This window comes from Pipistrellus kuhlii, unplaced genomic scaffold (genome assembly GCF_014108245.1).
Source record: "Pipistrellus kuhlii isolate mPipKuh1 unplaced genomic scaffold, mPipKuh1.p scaffold_m20_p_8, whole genome shotgun sequence".
In the NCBI taxonomy this organism is placed as follows: domain Eukaryota; kingdom Metazoa; phylum Chordata; class Mammalia; order Chiroptera; family Vespertilionidae; genus Pipistrellus; species Pipistrellus kuhlii.
In genome coordinates, this window is record NW_023425584.1 from 26005852 (window position 1) to 26026314 (window position 20463).

General features: G+C 55.0%; 1 protein-coding gene across 2 annotated transcripts in view; it reads left to right on the plus strand.

The window, feature by feature from the left end:
- Nucleotides 1-20463, plus strand: part of NRG2 (neuregulin 2) — a 182072-nt gene that overhangs the window by 148946 nt on the left and 12663 nt on the right. The window contains exons 3-6 of one of the 2 annotated variants that reach the window (XM_036424879.2): nt 496-614; nt 9228-9348; nt 15771-15829; nt 20388-20411. In XM_036424879.2, coding sequence (XP_036280772.1) covers nt 496-614; nt 9228-9348; nt 15771-15829; nt 20388-20411 — 323 coding nt within the window. Of the gene's footprint in view, nt 1-495; nt 615-9227; nt 9349-15310; nt 15388-15770; nt 15830-20387; nt 20412-20463 lie in introns of both variants that reach the window. The other variant, XM_036424880.2, reaches the window with a different exon arrangement.

Here is a 20463-nt window from a genome sequence, read left to right on the forward strand (position 1 = left end):
ACACACACACACACACACACACACACACACACACACACACCGTAGGTATCTGGGAGTGGGTTTTGCATTCAGAGTGACAGGCTGCCACTTCCAAGGAAAGGCGTAGCCGGTGAGCCAGGCTGACCTGGGGTTGGGGGAAAACACTGGGACTGGGGGAGGGGCGCTGAAAGAAGAGGAGGGAGGTGGCCATGTGACTCCCTCAGGGACCCCGATTTCCTCACCCAGAAAAATAGCTGCAAATAAGGACCAGCCCTGGAAACGGGAATGTGGAGATGCGTAGATTCGGAACATGTGTGTCGCCTCTAGCCCTGCCCTGTGCTCTCCTGGTGCCCAGGTTTCCCCCCTCTGCACCCCGGGACCTCAGACTCCACTCCCCATCCACCCTTCGCAGCCTCGCGGCTCTGCGGGGCGAGGTGACCTCCGGGTGACCGCTGGGGAGTCACAGCCAGCCCGGCCCGGCTCACGCCTCTCCCCTTTTATTACCTCCCTCACCAGAAAGAACTCACGACTACAGTTCAACAAGGTGAAGGTGGAGGACGCAGGGGAGTACGTCTGCGAGGCCGAGAACATCCTGGGGAAGGACACGGTCAGAGGCCGGCTCTACGTCAACAGCGGTAGGTAGTCCGCCAGCGGAGGGAGGCGTCCCGTAGGGGTTCCAGTTGCCCCCCAGCCCTGGGGAGGCCGGCACATGATCCATCTTGCACTTGACTCCCCTCCCTCCTGCTGCTGCCATATCAAGCCCCGAGATCTGGGCCGATTCAGAGAAATGCAGCCGAAGCATAAATGTTTAGCTTTGTTATCGGGGCCTGGAAGAGCAGCCAGCTCTCATTTTAAATACCCTAAAAACTAAATATTTTGAAATCAAGAGGTGGGGGCGGAGGGGAAGGATATTTTTAGAAGGCAATTATGGCAGGCTGGGCTGCCAAGCCCCGGCTCCAAGGAGAGACAGGCCCAGGGTGTGTGCGCGCCGGCGAGCGGACGGCTTGGTGCCTGTTGCTGTGCCGGGCACGCGAGTGCAGGCAGCCGTCCTCATGGGGCCGTGGGGGGAGGCATGGGTGCCTTTGGCCCTGGGGACAGCCTCTGTTCAGGGGTGGCAGGCCTCTGCCCTACGTGTCATTCTCTCCCTTGAAAACTTGTGAGGCCAGAAGCTCCAGACACCTTTGCATCCCCTCGCCAGCTGGAGCGCCAGCTGGAGCGTGGAGGCTACCTCCTGCTGGGCTGTCTGTCCTCTGGGGCCCTTCCCTGGGGAAGTCTCTGGAACGGCCTGTCCTCAGGCTGCTCCCCTCTACTCCAGCACACCCCACAGAACTCTTCCTCCTCCCTGACACCCAGGCCTAGCATGCCATGTGGCCACCTGGGTATGGGGGTCAGCTTCCCAGCCCTGTCCATGTCACAGAGTCTAACCCTGTATCTGTCCTCGCCCACCTGTGTTTCCGCCATACAGCCTTTCAGGACTCTAAGCCCAGCCTGGTCTAAAGAGAGCTCGGATGTGGCTGCCCTGGGCCTGCCCTCAGGGAAACCTGGCGCAGACGCTGTCTGCCCTGCCTTGGGAGGGGTTCCCTGTCTCCCAGCCTCTCAGGCTCCTCCATCTCTTTTGCCACTGGATCCAATAGGTCCGGGTCAGGCTTCTTTCTGGGCCTTTCTCACACCTGTCCCTTCTGTTCCCTCCCCACCTCAGGAGCAACCTCAGCCCAGGTTTTATTCCTAATCCCCTGGACCAGAGCGAAAGCCTCTCATGCCGCTTCCATCCTGTCACGCACCCATCCTGGGGCCACAGAACAAACACTGCCCCACAGCCCAGCTCTCCGGGGAAGCCCAAAGGATCTTTCCTGTCTCCCCTGCAGCCTGTCCCTGGCATCCCATCATTATTTCTCCCCCCTGGGCCATCTCTCCCAGGCAGCCTTCCTCCCTGACCACGCCCAGCCCGAGGCCTGGTCCTGGGCCCCTTCTTGGTCAGCCATGGTCTTGGGTAGCTCTTGAACTCTAGCCTTCAAAGGTTCTTCAGCTCTCATAGAGTCGCTGCGCTTTCTCTGTGGGTATGAGCTCCCCAGGGCAATTGTGAGCCAGGAGGGCGGAGAGCGGGATGATGCCTTCTCCCAGCAGTTTCAATAATAGCCACAATTTAAAAAATAATAATAATAATAGCCACAACTGCTGAGGGCTGCTCTGCATCAGGCTCCCTATGGTCTCTTGAGCCCCTACTCAAGGCCATGAAGTATTTTGATATATTTTTCTTATTGATTTCAGAGAGGAAGGGAAAGTATGAGAATCATTGATCACTGCCTCCTGCATGCTCCACACTAGAGACTGAGCCCGCAACCCAGGCATATGCCCTGACCAGGAATCGAACCATGGCCTTCTGCTTCAAAGGCCAATGCTCAACCACTGAGCCACACCCACCGGGCTGAAGTATTTTATAAATTATAACACTGAGAGGTTAAATATTTTTCTCAAAGTCAAATAGCTAGACCGTGCACTCCAGGGAGCAATGCGGGGCTGTTTACTACTCTTGCCTCTGGGCCTAGCACAGTGCCTGGCTTACAGCAGGCCCCTGGGAAATAGTATATAAAAGGGCTTGGAACCTGCTCCAAAGCCATTCACTGACTCCCACATGCCCCAGCCTGGGCCCCCTGCTCCTCCCTACCTGTCCCAAGCCTGGGAAATGGACCCAGCATCTGCTGCCTCAGCCAGAGTGGGCAGACGGTCTCGGGTCCACTTTGGATTTCAGATGCCCTATTTCATTATTCAAAACTTTCTTGGTTAGAGCTGACAACAACCTAACCTAAAACTACCTGAAGGAATGTATCGGCTTATAAAACTGTGATGGCCAGAGGTAGAACTGGCCCAGACAGGACAAGAACTCACAGCAGAGTCAGGATGCTCTCTCCCACCACATTAGCCTCATTTTCTCCTACTGGAGAAAATGGTCAGGGAAGAGGAGGCCATGGCCTCAGAAAGCTCCAGGTTTATATCATCCCAGCTCACCACCCAGGGAAAAGGGATAGTCTGTCTCTGTGTCCATGCATACAATCACACAGGTGGATGCCAACGGCTCCCTGCTCCAGTGACATGCCCTGCTTGGCCCAGTCACCGGGCTCAGGGGGTGAGGTGCCACCTGTGTGAGTGTGTGATTGCCAGCCTGTGAGTGTGCAGAAGGAGTATGGAGAGGCAGAGTGCTATGTGTGTGCCTTGCTAGAAGTGTGGGGGCAGGGCAGGCACTTCCTTGGAGGAGTGCTGTTAGCAGAGGAGGAGGAGAGGGCTGCCATGCAAAGCCACAGGAGTGCCCTCTCTCCTGCACAAGCTGGGGACCTCAGGCTCAGGACTGTTGTGAGATTCCTCAGAAAAGCTGCAACTCCCCCTCCACCCAAACTCCTGACAGCCCTCAGCAGCCCACGTTCTGATCAGTTAGTGAACGGGACAGCAGAGCTTTAGGCTGGGCCCTGAGGACTTCCCGTATGGCCCCTGGCCTCTTGTCCTTGCAGCCTAGCCAGAGAGCAGCAGGGCAGAGTAGCAGAGAGAATTCAGGGCTTTGGTCTCATCCCAGCTCAAAGGGGCAACCCAGGATGAGTTACTCTACCTCCCTAGTCTTAGGTTTTCCCATCTGAGCCTCAGCTAGATGATCTCTAAGCCCCTTTGCTCACGGAGAAACTTCTGGGATTCTGAGTTTGACATTGAAGCTGACATCCTATGCACCAAGCTGCTGCCGCTGCCGCTGCCACCACCACCTCCACCACCCACCCCTCCCCATGCCCTCCACACACACACACACACACACACACACACACACACACACACCATCTCTTCTGTTGCTCTGTTCAGTCCATGGCAGGAAAGAACCTGCTCTTGGTGAGGTGAATGGGGTCACTGAAGGGGACCGGAGGCCCCTGCTGGGGACGTTTTCCCCAGCAGAAATGTTCAGGCTCCCTGTTTTCCTGTGGAATCCAGAAGCAACCACACCCTGGGAAATGGGGAGGGCGGGTAACGGGCCTCGGTGCCTGCCCCCCTCTGACTCATCCCGAGGTGGGTAGACTTGGCCCGCCCGGGCCCCAGGGGAGCCAGGGCTACTGGAGTGGGCAGGCCAGGAGAGGGCATGGGAGGGCTGGCAAGGAGCAGAGGCTGCTCAAGGAGCATCCCGGTGGCTCTTTGCTACATAGCTCTGTTCCAGCGGGCCTCAAAGGTCCTTCCCAAATCACAGGACACCCTTCTCGCAGTAACAGCTCTGCCAACTCATAAGAGGCACATTTCTGAGTTGGCTGGGGTAAGGAGGAGGAGACAAAGAGTTTGTGGTGCTTTTAACAGGAACAACCTTCTTGGTCCAGTCCACTTCTGAATTAGAGCAGCCAGCTGCCTCGTCCCCAGGTGAGGGAATGTCCAAGGTGACTGTGCTAGTCCCAGATGTCAAGCCGCCTGTGCTTCACCCAGGTGGCAGGCACATTTGGCCTGGTGTGTCACAAGGCCATGGAAGCCCTGGAGAGGTTCTGGGCCTGTCCATTACCTGGAGGCTTAAAAAGGCTGTTTAATTGCATACACATGCATGCGTGCTCTCTGACTCATGCAGGCACACACACGCATGCACCTCCACACGTTCAGCAGGCCTTCCTCAGCAAGACCGTGTTTTGAGCTCTGGGAGGCAGTCTCAGCTTCTGACAAAGTTCCTTAAATGGCAGGAAGCTAAAACCTGAACTCGAAGGGTCTGCCTGTCCTAACACACCGAAGAGGAAGGACAGGCAGCTTTGGCAGCTTTATCGATGAGAAAGGGGGCCTTCTGGGCAGGTGGGAGAGAAGCCTTGAGGGATGAGAGGCTTTTCCGTGAGGGAAGGAGAAACAGCTGCCGCAGCTGGCAGCAGAGAGAGCATCCATAGCATCTGCCCCCTCCTGGCCCATTCTCTCTACAGGGACCTGGGAAACTTACACCAAGAAACTCATGGCTCATGTGCCAGGCATTTTTCTAAATCAAAAATTTTAGGTCTAGTTGACATGCTACAAAATCCACCCTTTCTAAAACATGCAATTCAGTGGGTTTTCGTACATTCACAAAATTGTAAAACCATCACCACTAATTTCAAAACATTTTCATTGACTCAAAAAACAAAAAAAAATACCAAATACTCATTAGCAGTCACTCCCCATTTATCCCTCCCCTTAGTACATGACATTCCATGACTAGTTTCTTCCACTTGATATGTTTTTAAGGTTCATCCATGTTGTAGCATTTATCAGTACTTTACGTTTTATAGATGAGTAATGGATAAACACTTAGTTTATCCATTCATCAGTGAGTTGTAGGGTCATTCAGGTTTGTTTTCACACTTGGGCTACATGGATACTGCTGCTGTATCATTTGTGTACAAGTCTTGGTGAGGACACATATTTTCAATTATCTTGGGTACATACCTACAAGTAGAATTTCTAGGCCACATGACAACCCTCTTTTTAATTTCTTTGAGGAACCACCAGACTGTGTTCCAAAGTGGCAGTACTGTTTTACATTCCCCCCAGCAATGCATGACAGTTTGAATTTCTCCTCGTCTTCACCACTACTGTCATTATCCGTCTCTTACTATAGCTAAGTGAGGATGAGGTGGTATCTCACTGTGGTTTTGATTTTCATTTCCCTGATGACCTCCCAGGAATATTTGCATTTAATAGGAAACAATGTTTTGATCTACAGAAAAGCTGCATCCTCATTGGCCAAGGTTCAGTGGTCAATGAGACAGACAGGGCCCCTGCCCAAATGGAGATTACGTTCTAGTGGAGGGGAGGGCCTAAGCTTTAAACAGCTAGTAATCGCACAACCAGCCATTTAATTATGTTAGAATAAGCACTGCAAGTACAGATATACAAAGCTAAGAGAAAAGTAAGGAGGAGCCTGAGCAGCCTCTCTGAGATAGTGATTTTTTAATTTATTTTTATTTATTTTTTTAGCGACTTAAAAGTACATTTATTATCTTTCAGACATAACTTAGCTGGTTCCTGCAGCTCAGGGCCTGTCACAAAACTTCAGTCAGGGCCTCTGGGCTCAACCTGGGTGTTTGGGGTGGGGGTCAGAGGGTCAGGATCCACGTATAAACTCACTCATATGGCCATTGGCAAGCCTAGGTCTACACACTCAGATGACCAGAGATGAGATGCTAATATTTTAAAAGTCCTGGACAGGAAGGCACCGGCTTGCTAGAGGAGTTGGACTAAGCCAGTGTCGTCTGCACATACTGTAAGAGAGGAATAGAGCATTAAGTAGGAGAGGTGAGAAGGCCCAGATTGGACCTGGGAAAAGTTGAGGGACTCTATCCTGAGTGCAAATGGAAGCCATAGGTGGATTTTGATCATGGAAATGATTGATCAGTATTCTAAAATCCAGTTTGCCCCTAGCCAGTTTGGCTCAGTGGATAGAGTGTCAACCTCTGGACTGAAGGATCCTGGGTTCGATTCCGGTCAAGAGCATGTATCTTGGTTGCAGGCTTAATCCCGGCCCTAGTCAGCATGTGTGGAAAGCAAACCAATCAATGTGTCTCTCTCACATCAATGTTTCTCTCTGTGTGTTTCTCCCCCTCTCTTCCACTCTCTCTAAAAATCAATGGAAAAATATCCTCGGGTGAGGATTAACTAAAAATTAAAAATAAATAAAAACCACTTTGGCATCTACGAAATGAAATGGTTAGAGATGAAGACAAGAGTGAGGGCAGAAAGGCCAATGGGAGGCTATGATAGTTGTGCACAGAAGAGACCATGCGACCAGGGCTGGGGAGGCAGGAGTGAGACATGGATAGAGACTCGTGCAGAGGTAGAAAGATTGCCCTTGGTGACAGACAGCTGTGGAAATAAAGGAGGAAGAGAACCAAAGATACCCTCTAGGTAATAGGTTTGTTCCCTGCAGTCACTGGCTGGGCAGATGATTGGCAGCTGAGTTTGGGGTGGAGGTGGGAGCAGCCAGACTCTGCAACTTGGAGTCCGTATGTCATCTTCACTTTCCCAAACACAGGAGAACACAGTGACGAGGGAGTAGGGATGTGTCGCCTTGAGAGCCTACAGTTGCCCTGCAATGACATAGTAAGGCCCTGCCATCGCAGGGGGGGGGGGGGGGGGGCGGGCGGAAGAGGCTCAAGGTACTTCTTTCTGAGATAGAAAGGCCTACGTCACTTCCCCACACACCCTGTGACTGGCTCCCCCATTGGCCTCCCCTTTTGCCTTTCTAGTCCCCATGACAACCCAGCTCTGGCAGCCCAGGCCAGGGCAGCCCAGGTGGGACCCTGGCTTCCTTCAGGAGTTGTCCTCTGCCTCCCAGGGCCACGAGGAGCAGACAGGCATGTGGACAGACCCAAGTGTGCAGTGACGGTCCCTGCCACCCTCCTCCCTGCCCTCTGCTGCTCACTCAGCGCAGCGATGGGCAGCTTTCCGGCCTGTGACCGCAGTGGAAGCCAAGCTGGGCCTGGCAGATTCAGGACAAGACTTCTCTGGCTTAGCCAAGCCTCTCAGAGGACGCAGGCCTGTGGTCCACATCGGGTTTGCATTCATCGGCTTATGTCAAGTCTTGTACTGACGTGTTCTTCCACAGGGGACTGTGGCTGGCAAGCATGCGCGGCCAGGCGTCGTAGATCCTTGTCACAGCACACACTGTGACTCTGAACAGGCACTTCCCTGCTCTTTCCTCACCCCGCCTTGGCTGCGTAACCAAAGGACAGGACAACCTCTAGGGTCATTCCAAGCAACAGGATTTTATAATTCGCAGGCGTGGTCACCTCAGCTGTTTCTCTTCTCTGTCCCTTTCTCCGTTCCCTGGGTCTCACTGACCCAGAAAGGAGGCAGAGACCAGCGGGAGGCCTCCTCTCCCAGCCAGCATGTGGCTCCCAGCTGGGCCCGGAGTGTGTGTAGGCAGGAGCCCTGGGCAGGGTGGGGCTAGGGATGCCAGACCAGCAGCAGGCACGACGTGGAGGGGAAGGTGGGAGCTGGCCCTGCCCGCTGCGTTTTATCAGCGAGCTCTTCAGACATATACAGAGGCGAGGCTGTGTATACACTCGCAGTCCCCGCGCTCCATCTGTCTCCCCGCATGTCTAAACAGTGAGGGCGCCAAGTGCCTGCTCTCCTCCTCCTCCTCCTCCTCCTCCTCCTCCTCCTCCTCCTCCGCTCGCCCCCGTTACCGCGGGAGGTGGTAGACACTCCATACCCCTGAGGAGACAGGACCAGCCAAGGTAAGAGGGTTTGCCTCAGGAGTTCGCTGCTGGGTGAGGGAGAGAAGGAGAGGTCCTCAGAGCCCCAGAGGCTGGGGGGTTAGGGAGAGGAGGCAGGAGCCAGTCTCTGGCTGTCCAATCTGGATACAAAGCCGAGGGGGTTAGCTTACAGAGGAAAACTGACATTGGGGGCAAGAATTTTCACTTGAAATCAGCTTTCTGGATGCCATCGCAAGGGCAGCCGAACTTTGGTTGTCTTCAGTTATCAAAAGAAGCTCATCAGCCGGACGTGCAGGCTGAGTCGGCAGCCCACAAGCCCATCCTGCCCTCCCCTAGCGTTCCCCTCCCCGCCGTGCCCAGCCCTGTCCCAGCCCGTCCCCTCTCCCTGGAGCCCGGGTTTGTAGCCTGGGCTGTCCAAGGCCCAAGGCTCCTCTGGAGGCACCAGCTAGCGCGGTGGGGAAGGAGGAGCGCTACCTGGCGAGGGCTGATGCAGAGAGGACCCTAAATGCCCGTGGAGATGGGCTCAGGGCCTTTGTAACATTCCTGGGAGGCTGTCTCCTCCCCTCCCCCAAGGGGGAAGAAATGGAAGTGAGGGTTCTCCCCACATCTCCTTCGATCTTGGGACATGACAGTGTCCAAAAGGTGCCGTTCCCCTCAAAGGGTAGCTTCCTTCCGGCCACTATGGGAGCGCGAGCGGAGCACGTGGATGTGGGTGTCCCCTCCCTGGGACTCTGTCCCCCACGGAACACGTGGTGTCTCCTCTGCCCGCAGTGGTGCCCCCAGGAAGGCGGGGAGGGAGGGGGTGAGGGAATAGTTTTTGCTGGCCTCCCACCACCTCCATACGCAGAAAACCCTCCAGGCCTTCAGAGGTTTGCCCGGAGCAGGGGTGCAGGGTGGTCCCTGTGCTTTGTTGGTGACCAAGAGGGACCACCAGACCCTCCCTGCCCAGCCATCCCTGCTGTCTCTGCGCGTTGAGCACTGAGACGGGCCGGGCAGGAGGTGGCTCCTGGGGCCCGGAGGTGGTCTCAGTGGGTCACTGGTGTATGTCTCTCATGCCTCCAGTGAGCACCACTCTGTCATCCTGGTCGGGGCATGCCCGGAAGTGCAACGAGACAGCCAAGTCCTATTGTGTCAACGGAGGCGTCTGCTACTACATCGAGGGCATCAACCAGCTCTCCTGCAAGTAAGTGGCCGGTGGGGGCGGGCGTGGGGGCAAACGCAGGGTGAGACAGGCTGGGGCAGAAGTGGAGGGCTCTAGGAAAAGTGGGCTTCCAGCCACTAACACGGGGTCCCCAAGGAGTGTAGACAGGAAGGTGTGCCCCCTTTCCTGGAACCCAGGGAGATGTCAGCGCTACAGGGCTCAGGGCTTCTGCAGTCCCAGGTTCCCAGGCCCTCCCCACTCATCTCCTGATGTCCACCCCTTCACCAGCACCTTCCAGGACAATGGGGAGGCCAGCCGTGACCTGGGCTCTGGGCTTGTTTTCTCTCTCTCTCTCTTTCTCTCTCTCTCTCTCTCTCTCTCTCTCTCTCTCTCTCTCTCTCTCTCTCTCTCTCTCTCTTTCTCTCTCTCTCCCTTCTCTCTCCCCCCCCTCCCCATTGCTCAGCAACTCTCCAAACGCTGTTCTGATAAACGTTCCCCAGGTGTGTGTTCCCAGCAGCGAGGAGCCAGGCAGTGCGAGTCCCAGGGCCCTTCGGGAGAAGGGGGCTTCCCCAGTGCTGGCCTCAGGACCTGGGTACTCTCCCGGCCTGGCAGGACCCCACTCTCAGATGTGCCCTGGGTGCTGCCTGGCCCTAGTTCCTCTCTATGGGGTGAAGGGACTCCAGTGGGACACCACTCTGGGTGTGACCCAAAGGGGGAGGTCAGGGTTGAAGAGCTCAAGCTGGGCTTTCTGTGCCTCCCCACTGTCACAGCTACTCTCCAGCCAGGCAGGGCCGCCTCAGGAGGACTCCCAGGAGCTTAGAACCACCTGTTCCACTCACACACAGGGCAGGCGGGCATGAGCATCACAGAGGGCTTGTTCAGGCCCAGCCAGACCTTCTGAGCAGCTGGACCCACAGCGCCCTCTTGACGGGTTCTCGGGCAGGTGCAAGAGGAGGAGGAAACGGAGGAGGAGGAGGAGGAGGAGGAGGAGGAGGAGGAGGAGGAGGAGGAGTGGCTGGTGAGGGTAGCACAGGTTCTGGCTGGATCCTCAGGAGTAGGAGGGAGATCTAGTTATCAACTTTGGGTTTTCAAAGCAGCCCAAGGCTAGGGCCTGGCAAGGTGCCAAAGCTGCCCCATTCCCATGGCATTTGGGCAAAGGCCACCAGAGTATCGATGGAGATTCCGAGAGAGGCGTTTGCCCTCCCCACAGGCAAGTCAGATTCAGCATTCCTCAGCTCTCCTGTTCTCCCTCCTGGCTACAGCCTTAGCCCGGGACTCTCAAAGACCACCCCCCACACATACACAAAGGGATAACAGAAGGTTATGCCTCCTTCACACTCTCCCAAGGCGCTGGGCCAGCGTGGCCTGGGCTGCCAGGCAGATCTGTGCCTCTCACCTCAGCTGGCCTCCTTTGCTGGCTTCCTCCCTGGTTCCACCCTTCACCTGCTGCCATCCCCTTCCCATCCCCCCATCCTGAATCGCAGGGGACAGTCCCAATGGCAACAGCAGGTCCCCCAGGGAAGTTCCCAGCTCAGACTCAGCCCCTCATCCTTTCCCTCGCTCTGCCTCTACGACAGACCCTGGGGAGCATTCTAGCCTTGATAGTGCTCTGAGCTCTTGGGAATAGACCTATAGAAATTCAGAGGATTCTGGAAAACCTCCCAGAGACAGCCTAGCCTTGTGCCCTCCATGCTTACCACCCTCCCCCCAGTAAACACACACCAGTCTTCTCTTCCTTTGCCCCTTGGACCCTAGAGTCTTGAAGGGTTCCAGCAGTGGCACTGAAGTCAGCCCTGGCTCCAGGTAGGGAAGGTTTCAGCCCCCCAGGGCAGGTGCTGGGGCTGAGGAGGGCTTTGGGGCCCAGGACTCCAGTGCTAGAGAGTTTAGTGTGGGGAGGAGAAGGATGAGGTAATGGGTTCCCAGAGGGTCCTGCCATCAAGGCTGTCCCTTTAGTACCCTCTGGGTCCCACCCAGCTCCATCTGAGAGGAACAGAGGGCAGGAGCCTGAGCCATTGTGAAGATAATGTCCTGTGTCCCCTCCTCACCAGGACTGGGGTCACTGCTTAGCACCTGAACCTGGTACCCAGAATCACCACCTCCCCATCTCAACCTGCCCTGGAACCCACTTCCCTGACTCCGAGCCCTTGAGGGAGCGGGGCATCCCTGGCGGGGATTTCGCCAGGAAAGCAGGTCCTCAGAGCTGTGCTGGAGAAGGACAGGGGGGAGGGGGCCGGGCAGAGCCCAGAGGCCACTCTGGGGGCGGGTAGGCTGGGAGGGGAGGGGGGCAGGCCTCGTGGGGTTCCTGATGACACCTGAATGGAATAAAAAGGAGGAGAGAACTCAGGAAATGGGACTCACGTCTTACCATTTGTGCTGTTTGTTTACTTTTTATTTTGATTTTTTTGCATTTCCGCTTAGCTTGGATAATGAAACTAGACTGGTCAGTTTCATTCCAGTTTCTATAAAAATCCGTTTTCCTTCCTGGTTTTCTGACCCTTGTTGTTGTGTATCGGTTCAGAGCCCTGCAGGGAGCGTTGCAAAGCAGGCACGCTCCCCCCCCTCCTGTTTTTGTGGAATTCAAAGCCAAAAGCTTAAACAGTGTCACTGATACTGAATTTTGTTCTCAAAAAGAAAAACTTAGGGGGATTGGAAAATGGGGGTGTCCAAATCAAGGGGACTGCCTCCTGTCTGGGTCAGACAGGGGCCTCGGCACTTCCTCTTGCTGTTTTCTCCTCTTCTCTTCGTGTTTTGTAGAGCACGGTTGGTGCGTGACTCTTGGGGACTGGTTCAGGGGATGATGACAGAACAAGACTCTCTTTCCAGCCCTGTGCACATACCAGCGGCATGCCTCCCTTCCCATCCGCTCATCCCCCCATTCCTTCTGCTCCCCCACCCCATTTTCAGGTGATTTCCCCCATCCCATACCCATGTGCCTGCTCATCCCCTCCATATCGCCACCCCACCCCTCATGAGGCCAGAGCCCCTTCCCTCCCTCCAGTGCCGGGGCGCAACCTCATCCTTCATCCTCCCCCTCCCCTGGGTGAGGGCAGCACACATGGCATTATCCCCAGGCTACCAAAAGGAGAAACTGAAGCCAGGGAGCTGGGGTGGGGAAACAGGGAGGCAGTGTCCCAACCTCCCTGTTCCCCTAAAGACAGCCTGAGGGCTCTCCTCTCTGCCCCTCTCTCACCCCTGCTCTTCTCCGGCCCTGGGCACAGGCCTTTCCATAGTCATAGGGGATGATTTGGGAGGAAACACTAGGAAGACTGCTCCCTGCTGTTCCTTCTAATCTGTCCCCTGTGCTTCTGTGCCAGGTCAGTCCCTTTTGGAGTGAGAACTGCTAGCTACCCACTTGCACTGAGCTCAGACCCCTCCTGGGTGATAGGCTACCATAGCTAGACCCTGCTACCTGGTCTTGGGTGCAGGGTAGGAAGGCTGTAGGCTCCATCCCATGAACCTTCTCTAGGGAAACCCAGCCTCCTAGATGCAGTTCACCCTCAATAAGCAAGGCCAAAGGGAAAGGAACTGTCCAGGAGCCCGCCTCCTCCTCCCCCACACCACCACTGAGGAGCCAGTGCCCAAAGAATAGCATGTCCTCCCACCCCCACACTGCCCATCCTCCCACTGCCAGTGGGGAACACACTTTCCCAGGCAGGGAAGTTAGGGCCATATTGCACAACTCCAGGGGCATGTTCATGCTGTAGACCATTTCCACAGCACCACCTTGAGTTGTGCAACTCAGTGGCCACAAAAGAGATGAGGATACAGTTGGGTTAGTCCAGGCTGAGTGTGGGATCAGGGACATAGGGATATGCTGTTATCATTGGTCTCCAAGAGCATCCCAGGGATAGCATTCCTAGCACAGTAACGTCAAATTCTCCCAGTATTGGGAATAAATGTCCCCTTTGCTTCTTCCTGTCCCTGAACTGCCCCCCCCCCATCTCTCTAACACACACACACACACACACACACACACACACACACACACACACGTTTTCCCTGTCTCCAGGAGCCTGGCTAATCTCAGACATTGGACACAGGCAAACATATTTTTCTTGTTCCTTTGCAAATTCCAAAAGTCATTTGGGCAAGTTCCTGGGTCTTTATCCTCCATCCCCAAAGGTGCTGCTGCTTAAAAAAATCACTCCTCCCCCTTTAAGTCCCCATCCCAAGTGGACATCAGTCTGAGAGCTGAGGAAGAAGAGCTGTGCCTGACTGGAGCTGGTTGGAAAGCCTTAGTCTTAGCCTTAGCCAAGACCTCCATTTGCCTGGGCTGGAATGGTTGAGGATGAGGGCCAAGGACCAGAGAAGGAGGTATTGACAGGTGGTAGCCACCCTGTTCAACAGGATGAGTGTACATCAAGTTCACTTACAGCCCCCCTCCCACTTTCTCCAGACACACTTTCCAGCCATCCACCACCGCCCATTGGCCAGGTATACCTGCACACACACTGCCACCACTGCAGGGACCAGCCTCCTGCCTCCTGGAGGGAGACGATGTCAGGGCCCAGAGAAACTCTGCTACCTGCTCACCATCCACTCCCAATCCTCCAGGCCAGGTTGAGGGCCACAGTGTTTTCGTGAGTGTCTACTGCAGCCAATGGCCACCACCTCCTCCTATAAGCTTAAGAGGCTCCTGATGATTTGTATACACTAGAATGCTGAGAGGTAGAGTACACTCACCTCTTGATTAATGTTAAACAGGGACCTATGATTGAGGAGACACCGGTGATTGGCTGACCTAGTTCCCTAAGGAAGGAGAGGCGAGGCAGATAGACCCAGCCCTGAGCAGGGTGTGAGGGTCAGTCTGGCCCTGTCTGTAAGCCTCCCTGAAGTCTCTGGCCTCGTTGTGGTCCAGGAGAGAGTACAGGGCTGGGCACGTCTCCCAGAAATCTGCAAGACAGGGACTCACTTGAGGGGAGAGTGGCAGCCAAAGAGCAGAAGGAAGTGCACCTGGGAGGAAGGGCAAGGCCAGGGAGCTGGGAGTGGGTGGTGCTTTGCAGCTACAGAGGAGGCAACATGGGAGAATGAGTGCCCACCAGAGCCAAGCAAGGATGGAGACTCAGGTCACGGAGGAAAGGCAGGTGTGCCAGGCAGCCAGTAGGGTCCCCAGGGAGCCTACGCCAGCTCCCACCATAGCACTTGCCCCGGAGGCCAGCTTTGGGATGCTGGTAATTCTGGCTCTTCTCTAGCCTCCCCTGCTCCCCAGTAAGCTTCCCCACGTATACTACTCAGGGCAGCCTTCCCCAGACAGGGTTACAAGGATTCCTCAAAAAGAGACTTCCATGGTCAAATAAATCTGGGACATACTGGAGAATTCAGTTCTTTCCTACATGGTTTTGCATAGCCTTTCACGTGCCGGCATGCGCTGAGGCTCTGCAGGGAAGCTCGGGGATGGATTTCCCAAACTTATTTGGCCACAGAACCCTCTTCCAGAGAAGAGAGGAGGTATCTCCAGGCCCCTTTTGTCATGAATCCACAGTCTGGGAACAGCATGCTGGAGTTCTCCTCGGAGCCTTCTGGAGCTGTTTCATGGATGAGAAAACCTGCCCAGAGCTCTGGAGAGAACCCACTGGTAGGGCCTAGAAGAAATGGCTCCCAACGTGGTGTTCCAGAAGATTCCCAGCACCCTGCCTGCCGACTGCCTGGCACTGAGGGGCTGCCGTTCTGGCTTCCTGGGGCCCAGGCAGGGCAGAAGGGACGTCTCAAGGACCATTAGGACAATTAGGCAGTGAGTTCCCAATTTCCCCACCCTGCTTCCCTGTATCATCCTCCTCCCCGTCCCCTCCCCGCCCCCCCCTCCCACGGAGTCACATCTAGTAGACAGATTGTGAAGGAGATTTCCGAGCCCTCCACCCAGCCCTGACCCCGGCCCCTTTTGCGATAAGTGTGCCCCAGCGCCCGACTTGGTTTTCTCATTCATCACTGTGCACTTTGATTTCTAACCTGAGCCTCGCGGATGATGCCAGTTTGTTCTGTGATTTTTCCCCTTTTCCTTCTCCAGATGTCCAAACGGATTCTTCGGACAGAGATGTTTGGAGAAACTGCCTTTGCGATTGTACATGCCAGATCCTAAGCAAAGTATGTTTGAAGATACAAACACGAGTCCCCGCTCCTTAGAAAGCTTCCGGGTGCAGTCCCCCCACCCCCTGACGTAGGGCGTAGGGCCAGGGGTGTTGGTTGTTTTGATCTTTGGCTGTTTTGTTTTGTTTCTCTTTTCTTTTCTGTATTTTGTTTTGTTAGTTCTTTTTGTTTTGTTTTGTTTTGCTTTGTTTTTCATTTTTTGGCCTAATCCTTGGGTTTAAAGTTCAGGGCTACAGGTAAGGGGCATAGTGGCAAGGCCAGTACAAATGGTAACGTTGGCAAGGAACCCAGCTGGCATGGGCAGGAGCCATGCCAGGGTGTTGCAATGCCTGTGTCTTGCTATCCTGGCTCTCTCTTTCTGGTTTTCTTTCTTTTGGTAGGTGTCCTGTGGGATACACCGGGGACAGGTGTCAGCAGTTCGCAATGGTCAACTTCTCCAGTATGTCTCTTTCTTCTATTTCCTTTCTTCCCTGGTGACTGACAGTCTCCCACTGTGGGAGGGGTGGGGCCTTGCTGAGCAAGACTAGGGGGGGACACAGAGGTGCCCTGGGCTCCTCTCAGCCTTCAGTGCTCACAAGAAGCCTGTGCCGAGGAGACCCACACACCCCTGCCACCCCCACCTCTGCATCGCTGAACTGCCTGGGCGCAGTAATGCCACATTCTCCCTGCAGCCGGCCGGAGCACCGCTGCGGTGAGGCAGCCTGGCCAGCTTAGGCAGAAGCATTTGCAGAGCCCTCGCCTGCTTCCGAAGGCCGTTTTGAGGTCAGGCTGCCTCCGGGGCCGCGCAGTGAGTGTGTACACGTGTGTGCTGGTGTGCTTGACGGAAGCGAGTCCTCGGAAAGCCTGTCTTCGGGTCAGGCCAGAGTTGGTTTTGGTTTGGTTTTCGGGGTGTGGAGAAGGGGGGTTGAGGGAGAACAGCTCCCAAATGGCAATAATGTCCCTGATAACCAGAGACTGGAGACATTTTCATGGCTGCGGGATAGGGTGGGCCTTGAAGCAGAAGCTAAAAGATAGAAGGGCTGAGGAATCGAGAGAGAACTGGTAATTTCCTCCAGGCCCTCTCTGGTCTGAGTCCCCATCCAGGTGTCCATTCCTTTTCATTCTTCCACTTCTGAGGCTGGAGCTTTCTGGTGTACATGGTTTGCTAAAAAAATAAAAAATAAAATAACAACAACAACAACAATAATAATAATAATGTCAGCCCTGTGGCTTAAGGATGAGGCCATAATTGTGGTTTTATTTGGAGCTGGGAGCAGTTCCCTTCAAGTACCACCAGGTGGAGGTGAAGCAGAGCAAAAGGCCACAGGCTGGCCATGGACTCTGTTTGGGGTCTGGTGGTCTGTCGGCCTGCAAGCAGGACATCCTCCTAGCACATAGGCCCCTGCTTGCTCCCCCTCTACAGGGAGGACAGTGGGATCCCAGGAGGACTTAGGAACCACAGTGATGGGCCAGGGCATGGGCAGCTAACGTTCAAGAGGCTGAGGGAAGGACCCAGGAGGCTATTGAGATAGCCCTTGGAAAAAGGGGGTTCGAGTCCTCGGGCCACAGCACAATAGCCTAGAATGTGCTACCTTCTCCCTCCCCTTCTAGGAGCCTGGAAGCCAAGTCTTGGAGAGGAAAGTAGAGGCCCCAGGGAGGTAAGGGCTGGTCGGCCCAGATGGTCAGCTATCTTAATAGAGTGTGGGAGGCAGCACTCTCCCCAAGCTCCTCCAGTTGGAGGTCAGAGAGGAAGGCCATGGGGATAAGAACAGAGCCTGTGGGCAGGGCATGTGGCCCAACAGAATTCTCCAGAGCCCAAGCTCCAGGAAGAACTGCAGAGTCAGATCCAGCGCATTGGAGGGCCTTGAGGAGGGGGGGGGGGGGTTGACCTCAGGAGGGGCAGAGCAGCCAGGCAGAGGCTGAGCACCAGGGAGAGAGGCAGTGAGGCCTATTCCTTTTCACCTTTAGGTCCAGAGTCTCCCTGGGTTACGGGACTGTTCTGGACAGGGAGTCCCAGCCCATCCTGAGTCAGAGCAGCAGAGCCTCCCGAACTCGGCCACCGGCCAAGCTTCTCTGCCAGCTGGGCCGCTTCAGCTTTCAGCTCGGATCTGCTGGGAGGGTCAGCAAAGTCTCAGGAGCTCAGAAAGGAGCCTGGAAATGCAGCCCCAGGCCTTCCTGCCTAGAGCTATTGGGATCGTTGCTGGTACCTTGCTGGTTTTGGGTAAAAGAGTTATACTTCTCAAGCACTTTGCCCCAAGCGCTTCATGCAGTGCTCAATCAGGTCGTTATTAAAAAGGTAGCGGGTGATGCTAGTTGGAGTGTTCAGGCTTTGGTTTCAGAGAGACCTGAACAAAAATGCCAGCTGCTGAGCTTGCTAGTTCTGAAGCCTCACCTAACCTCTCTGCGCTTGTTTTTGTAAAATGGGGACTAACAATTCTGCCTGTAGGGTTGCTGTTAGGGTGAAATTATGTGAAGGGCTTGGCAGAGAGCCTGCCATGACTGTTTGAGTGCAGTTTAGGCATCAGCCCCCTGGAGGCTGACCTCCGGCATGTCCTGAGCACAGTGTCTGTCTGCCCAGAGCCTCTAGACTAGGTTACTTCTTGCAGAAGCCACAGAATCAGAGCCTCTGGTCACAATAGCACCCTGAAGCTTCTCTTCTTCCACTGACAGCCCCTCTACTTCCCAAGAGTCAAAACTGTGCATCTATACATATCAACCCCGTGTAAAAAAGCACACTCACCTGCAGATACGTGAACACACACACAAGCATGTGCTCTGGAGCCCACATCATGGCCCCCTTGTTCAGGTCTCTGTGACTGTGTATCATAGGACATGCCCAGGATAAGGATCTTGCATATTGCCTATTAAGCCTGGCCCTATTGGAACCCTAGCACCAGGTTGCCATGGTTACTGGTCAATATGAAGTTTCCACTCAGTAGGACCTGTCTGTGACTCAGTGTTGCCACTTTTCTTGTCTGAGTGGCATCCAGTGAGCACAAGTGGGAGACAGTTTTTCTTTGTTGGGGCTAGGCTATCTAGCCACAGGCCCCTCGGAATCCATACCCAGTGAGAGGGAAGCAGGACTGCCTTCCTGGTGACTGGCCAATCCCTCAGTGACATCACCAGCCACCACTGGTCCATCCTAAACAGTACTGGCCTTTGACTCGAAGGAGAGGGCAGTCAGGAGACCCGGAAGCTGCTGTTACTGCTACCGCTGGGCTCCTAGAGGAGGGAGCCCAAGAAAACTCCAGAACGGCTTTGGGAGCCCTGCTCCTCCTCCAGATGGTCACTGCCCTTAGGACTAGCTAGTCAGGCCTTCCCAGAGACCCAGTGGCCAGGAACAGCCATGGGGGAGCCCCAAGAGACTGGAGGCCAGGCTAGCTCTACGGACCAGTCTTCTTAGTGTCCCAGGTGCTGTGGTCAAGCTAGGCTGGTCTCTCTCAGGAGGCATGGCTGGTTATCTAGACTGTGAGCTTTCTCAAGCTGCCTGCAAGGTCCCTGGGGCCAGAGATTTAACCACTCAGGGAAAGCTGCCCCCAAGGATCTGTTTGTCAAGGTTGTACTGTCTCCTTAGCCCAGGGAAAGGTGTGGACTCGCTGTGTTCATGCTGACTCTTACATAAGGTGACCAGACGTCCTGCTTTTGTCGGGACAGTCCCGATTTTTAATAATTTGTCTCACATCCCGCAACGTTTAAAAAAAAAAAAAAAAGTCCCAATCTTTCCAAAAATCAAAGCGTAAGTTCACCTGCTCCCTAATCTAGCTGCACTTACTGAGTGCATTGGGTAGGCCATGGTGTGGGCCTGCACCTATGCTGAGCCACATGCTGACCTGGCCTTCTCACCTCTGAGCCCTCACTGTATGCAGGCACTTTTGACAAATGAGCAAAGATTATGACTTGTCCACATCTACACAGCAAATTAGAGGTAAAACTGAGCCTCGAGGCCTGCAGACAAGAATTGGCTGTAACATGAGAATAGTAGGCGAGCTTTTCAAAAACGCTGTTGAGATTTCTGGGCTCCCACCCCAGACCCTGATTTCAGTGATCAGAGGATTCTGAAGCCCAGCCAGGTTTCAAACTACCCAGATATGCCATGGTCAGGCCTAACCCCCATTTAACAGATAAGAGACTTCAAGCTAGACAGACTGGGCATGCTTGGGCTCACCCCTCAGGCCGGGCTCTCTGACCTAACCCTCGTATGGTATGCTGCACGTTTGCAATACGATCCCACTTTAAAGAATGCAGTTGGCCCACCACTTAAGGGGCACAGGTGTTCCACAAGTGAGCCCACTTGTCTCTCAGTGTTACAGTTTGCTTTGCTACATTGTGAAATCAGGCTCGGACCCTGAGGCCCAGCCCCTGTAGGCTTCTAGGGTGTTGGGGGTGCCACGTGGAGAAGTGACCTGCCACCTGGAGCCTCCTCCCCTCCCCACTCCTGCTCCCCACAAATTCTGAGTGTAAGTGCATGGGCTCCTGGTAGATGGGCAGCCAGCTGAGCCTGGGGGCAGGACAGAGACAAGGGGCCAGTCTGGGAGTCCTGCCCACCCGTCATTCTGAACATGGAGGAGCTCGGGTTAGAGCAAGCTGTTTCCAGGAGGGACTTGAGAGTGCCGAAGGCCTGCTGCTGCAGCTGGGAGGGGGAGAATGCAGACTCTGGATCCCCGTCCCCACTCAGCTTTCCTCCTCGGGGACACATGCCAACTGCCTCTCACCAGGTACTAGCCCCACAGTTCATCTCTAAAGAACCTGCCCTGCCTGCCGAGCCAACATTTCCTCTCTCCACCCCGTCAGGGGTCTTGGGGATGGGGTGCCAGGGAAAGGGCTCAGGAAGCTGGGAGGGGACACCACTAACCTGCTTTCACCTCACAGGCTGGCTGCTGGTGTCTGAAGAGTCCTGACCAACGTTTCTCTCTCTCTCTCTCTTTCTCCCTTGCCCCACCCTCGCCATCCCCCATCTATCTCTGTATCTCTCCCTCCATCCCTTCCCCTCTCTGACCCTCCTCTCTTTGCACTGCCAGAGCACCTTGGATTTGAACTAAAGGGTATGGAGCCTTCATTTATCACTACGTCCCGCCCACACAGCCCATCTCTGCA